General features: G+C 42.6%; 1 protein-coding gene across 2 annotated transcripts in view; it reads left to right on the top strand.

Moving 5' to 3' along the window:
- Positions 1-3,329, top strand: part of TESPA1 (thymocyte expressed, positive selection associated 1) — a 50,975-nt gene extending 47,646 nt beyond the window's left edge. For both annotated transcript variants that reach the window (XM_044286836.1, XM_044286837.1), the window contains one exon: positions 2,579-3,329. In XM_044286836.1, the coding sequence (XP_044142771.1) occupies positions 2,579-2,694 (116 nt within the window). In that variant the 3' untranslated portion in view covers positions 2,695-3,329. The remainder of the gene's footprint in view (positions 1-2,578) is intronic.
- Positions 3,330-6,000: the final 2,671 nt, after the last annotated feature.

Here is a 6,000-nt window from a genome sequence, read left to right on the forward strand (position 1 = left end):
TCCACCTTTACTTTTCCAAAGGAGCTTTCTGAAAAATGAAAGGTGGAATCTGATTGGTTGCTATGGGCAACTAAGATCATTTTCCTTCACACAGTTTGGTAAATCTCCCCTCATAGTATTATATATATCTCCAGTTAAATTGGGAGTGTAAAAGAGAGCTATAATGTTATGGTTTGGTTAATGCACTGTGGATGTGTGAGGACGTGTACTGTGTCATCCCCAGAGCGGCTGCACTCAATGTGCACAAGGTGCTTGTCACAATGTCTTAAGATACCCATACATATTAGTCTAAAGTCCATCAAAACTGAGTTTCAACCAAAACAAACATTCTTAGGCCTCATGCACACGGCTGTTGTTTGGGTCCGCATCTGAGCCACGTTTCTTTGCTGCTCGGATGCGGACCCATTCACTTCAAAGGGGCCGCAAAAGGTTCTGACAGCACTCCGTGTGCTGTCCGCATCCATTGCTCCGTTTTGCAGACAAGAATAGGCATTTCTATAATGGGCTACCCATTCCGTTCCAAAAATTGCAGAACACACATGGTCGGCATCTGTGTTTTGTGGATCCATGGCATGGTTGTGTGCATTACCTTAGGTTAACATCAGAGGCGGATTGGCCATAGACCTTACAGGGAAATTTCCCGCTGGGCCGATGCCCAGGGCACCTCTTGGGCCCTCCTCACGACCGGCCAGTGGAAGTTTTTAGGGATGTATTTTCTGTTGTTGGAAGTATTTTGTGATGGACTGTGGTATTTGGCTCTGTTGGGGTAGTATAATGTGCCACAATATGGTATTGCCGGCCCTGCCTTCCGTCAATTTGGACCCAACTACAAAACTGGGCCACTTTTTGTATTTTAAGTTCCCAGTCCGCCCCTGGTTAAAATTACCAATGAACAATTATTTTGGCTGACCAATGACAAGACCATTATCATCTGAAAAGAGGTTTAATATTTTCATCTGGTAGTCGAACAAAAGATCTTTCTTTGAAAGAACGTTCCCTGAACAATCTTTCGTCCATTGCCTGTTTTATTTTTTAACATGTACTGTATAACCAGTTTGAACAACTGTAATGGCCAATATGGACTAAAATGTGTATGGCTGCGTCTGTATAACAAATGTTCACCAGATGTTTGTTCAACTGCTGTTCAACCGTCAACCAACTTCTGTCTAATTAGTATGGCCACCTAAGTGCTCTGTATCCACGGGCAGAGTGGAACTTAAAGTGGCCTTGGAAAAAACTTAAAAGTGGCTTCAATGTTGTAGATCCCAACTGACAGTAGGGCAACACAAGTAGATGGGTCAATACAAGTTTTCAGGGTCAGCAATACCATAGTGCAGCAGAAAAGACCGCCCCAGAAGTTTGTTTTTCTGTAGGGGCAATCAGTAGCTGCCATGTTCTGTTCTCCTTCAATTGTCACTAATTTAGATATGTAACATTGTTATTGTAAGATAGTGACTAGTGATGAGCAAATTGAAGTAAAATGAATTTACTTTGATCCAAATTCCAGGGAAAATTCGATTTGCCACAAAGCTAACTTTCCTTGTGCTTCGTGGTAACGAATCAATTTTTCCTGAAATGGGGTAAAAAACAAAGAAAGAAAAAAAGAGAAAGAAAAGTGTGAAATCGCTCGCGCGCTGCCGTGTGACATCACCACGTCATCACGCTTGCTAGGCTTGATTACGTCACTGCGTCCGCCCAGCGTGATAACGTAGTGATGTCATCATGTCAGCATGCACGTGATTTCGCACATTTTTTTTAATCAAGGTGGCTGCGACAGCCTCTCCAAGAGCCCCTGATTAACCCCTGAAAGGCCTTAATGTGACTGTCATATGCACTGATCAGGGATGAATGCGACATTTGATGGATTCGATGACGAGGGGCGGCGCAATCGCAGTTCCCCGTCATTGCGCCCGCTACATACAATGGAATGTGATTTGTGACTAAGTAATTCAGTGAACTTCAGCGAAGCAGCTGAATACAATTTCTGCAAACTTCGCTCATCTCTAACAATGACAAAAGAAACAGAATGTATTCTATGTCTGCAGCACCAGGGGGGCACCACCAATGAGGCCAGGTGAGGCGATTGCCTCAGGCAGCACCAGGGGGGCACCACCAATGAGGCCAGGTGAGGGGATTGCCTCAGGCAGCACCAGGGGAGCACCACCAATGAGGCCAGGTGAGGCGATTGCCTCAGGCAGCACCAGGGGAGCACCACCAATGAGGCCAGGTGAGGCGATTGCCTCAGGTAGCACCAGGGGGGCACCACCAATGAGGCGATCGCCTCAGGCAGCACCAGCTAGGGGCAAGAGAGGGGCAGCCGAAGGGTCATGGGTTTAAGGGAAGGGGTTAGGTTAAGAAATTGGCATTGGGGAGGGAGGGGTGCCATTTCAGTTTTTGCCTCAGGCAGCAGAAAGGCTAGGTGCACCCCTCAGCAGAACGCACTTGTTTGCCTGTGGATACTGAATTATGTGGTAACCAGATAACTCAGTCATTATTCATGCTTAATCCATTTCAACCTCTTATTTTAGGCCGCTTGTCTACATTTTGCCCTCACCATAGAGTTCTGTTGTCTTTTCAGATAAAGGATTACTGTATCACACACTATATCCACTTCATAATTCATACCCTTACATAAGAACGCCAGAGAAAAAGAAAACCAACCAAGGACACAGGAGACACTTATCTTTTACCTGAGTATGTGTGAAGTGAAAGAACGTCCTTCCTACTGAGAACAAGAGTCCAGGATCCAAACAGATTTTCTGATGGACCAAGCACTACAGCGTCACAGAGTGTACACGTGGATTGCAAAAGACCATTTGATCTGCCGACTACCTAGAAACACTGCAGGAAGCCATAGACATATACTATTTCTTTGTACGAAATATATTCTAGAAAAGAATGAAAGGTCCCATGTAGTGATAGGTGGAGAAGAGTACAGCAGAGAAGCAGCGCGGACATGATCCTTGGATTTCACTGTGGATAAATGACCCTGTAGCTCTCTCCACCAGCATATCTTGACAGCTACAAATTTGCAGGGCAAGCTGGGAGTCGTGGTTTTCCAACAGCTATAGATCAGAGTACGATAAATGTAATAAAAATACAAAAATCAAAAGGTAAAAAAAAGATTCTGTTATAAACAAAATTTCCTTCACATTCTGTGCCTTTCTATATATATATATATATCGTAACCGCCAGAGATTATGGGTCAATTCTTGTATAAATATAATTCATTGAACCAACTAGATTATTATCATGTCAAACAGCAAGTTTTTGTTTGTTTTTTATCACCAAACATTTCATTGGTAGCATTACAAAATCAAACTTTCAACAGCCCCATTTCATATGATTATGAGCAAATAGCATTTATTATGTAGACAAAGTTAACACAAGGCACGCACTAATGTATTGTTATTATCCATATTGCTTCCTTTGCTGGCTGAATTCATTTTTCTATTACATTATACACTGCTCGTATCCAGGGGTTATGACCACCCTGTGATCCAGGAGAGGTGGTCATGTTTGCACAATATAGAAAAAAGCTCCAGCCTATGTGTGCTCCCATGGTCCTGGCCACCAGAGAGGCTGACACTTTTTCCTAGAGTGTGCAAGCACGACCACTGCTTCTGGAATCCAGGGTGGTCGTAACCATGGAAATGAACTGTGTATAATGCAATAGAAAAATGAAGCCAGCAAAGGAAGCAATATGGATAATTATAATATATTAGTAAGTGGCTTGTATTAACATTGTTTACATGATAAATGCCACTTGCTGAAGTGAGACAACCCCATCCCTTGTAGATTGTCAGCCCTCATGAGCAGGGACCTCTCTCCTTCTGTACCAGTTTGTAACTCGTCCTGTTCATGCTTCGTGCAATTGTCTGTAATATATATACAGTACAGACCAAAAGTTTGGACACACCTTCTCATTCAAAGAGTTTTCTTTATTTTCATGACTATGAAAATTGTAGATTCACACTGAAGGCATCAAAACTATGAATTAACACATGTGGAATTATATACATAACAAAAAAGTGTGAAACAACTGAAAATGCGTCATATTCTAGGTTCTTCAAAGTAGCCACCCTTTGCTTTGATTACTTCTTTGCACACTCTTGGCATTCTCTTGATGAGCTTCAAGAGGTAGTCACCTGAAATGGTCTTCCAACAGTCTTGAAGGAGTTCCCAGAGATGCTTAGCACTTGTTGGCCCTTTTGCCTTCACTCTGCGGTCCAGCTCACCCCAAACCATCTCGATTGGGTTCAGGTCCGGTGACTGTGGAGGCCAGGTCATCTGGCGCAGCACCCCATCACTCTCCTTCATGGTCAAATAGCCCTTACACAGCCTGGAGGTATGTTTGGGGTCATTGTCCTGTTGAAAAATTAATGATGGTCCAACTAAACGCAAACCGGATGGAATAGCATGCCGCTGCAAGAAGCTGTGGTAGCCATGCTGGTTCAGTATGCCTTCAATTTTGAATAAATCCTCAACAGTGTCACCAGCAAAGCACCCCCACACCATCACACCTCCTCCTCCATGCTTCACGGTGGGAACCAGGCATGTAGAATCCATCCGTTCACCTTTTCTGCGTCGCACAAAGACACGGTGGTTGGAACCAAAGATCTCAAATTTGGACTCATCAGACCAAAGCACAGATTTCCACTGGTCTAATGTCCATTCCTTGTGTTCTTTAGCCCAAACAAGTCTCTTCTGCTTGTTGCCCGTCCTTAGCAGTGGTTTCCTAGCAGATATTCTACCATGAAGGCCTGATTCACACAGTCTCCTCTTAACAGTTGTTCTAGAGATGTGTCTGCTGCTAGAACTCTGTGTGGCATTGACCTGGTCTCTAATCTGAGCTGCTGTTAACCTGCGATTTCTGAGGCTGGCGACTCGGATGAACTTATCCTCCGCAGCAGAGGTGACTCTTGGTCTTCCTTTCCTGGGGCGGTCCGCATGTGAGCCAGTTTCTTTGTAGCGCTTGATGGTTTTTGTGACTGCACTTGGGGACACTTTCAAAGTTTTCCCAATTTTTCGGACTGACTGACCTTCATTTCTTAAAGTAATAATGGCCACTCGTTTTTCTTTACTTAGCTGCTTTTTTCTTGCCATAATACAAATTCTAACAGTCTATTCAGTAGGACTATCAGCTGTGTATCCACCTGACTTCTCCACAACGCAACTGATAGTCCCAGCCCCATTCATAAGGCAAGAAATCCCACTTATTAAACCTGACAGGACACACCTGTGAAATGAAAACCATTTCAGGTGACTATCTCTTGAAGCTCATCAAGAAAATGCCAAGAGTGTGCAAAGCAGTAATCAAAGCAAAAGGTGGCTACATTGAAGAACCTAGAATATTACATATTTTCAGTTGTTTTACACTTTTTTGTTATGTATATAATTCCACATGTGTTAATTCATAGTTTTGATGCCTTCAGTGTGAATCTACAATTTTCATAGTCATGAAAATAAAGAAAACTCTTTCAATGAGAAGGTGTGTGGTCTGTACTGTATATATATATATATATATATATATATATATATATATAAAATCCTTATTATACGTACAGCACCATGGAATGAATGGCGCTTTAACCCTTTCCACCCCAGTGCAGTGTTAAGGAAATCATCCAGCTTTCCTGAAAACTGGATATTATATAGAGACTATATGGGCCAGATTTATCATTAGCTCAGGTCAGAATAATGGAGTGAAAAAGTCCCCAAAAAAGTCCCAAACGCTAAAACTGCGCACAAATTTGCAACTTTTTTCTGCTCTGAAAGTGGGCATGTTTTCTTATGCAAATGAATTTCTAGACAGATTTACTATTGGGACTATTTAAAAAGTCTCAAAAAAGTCGCAATTTCACTCCAGTGAGGACCATGCGTATCTTATGAGACTTTTTAATAGAACATGCGACTTTTTCATAAAAACGTGCGACTTTTTCATAAAAACGTGCGACTTTTGTAAAGCTGCTTACTGACGGATAAACTGCTACCGTCAAA

Source organism: Bufo gargarizans, chromosome 3 (assembly GCF_014858855.1).
Source record: "Bufo gargarizans isolate SCDJY-AF-19 chromosome 3, ASM1485885v1, whole genome shotgun sequence".
Lineage (NCBI taxonomy): Eukaryota > Metazoa > Chordata > Amphibia > Anura > Bufonidae > Bufo > Bufo gargarizans.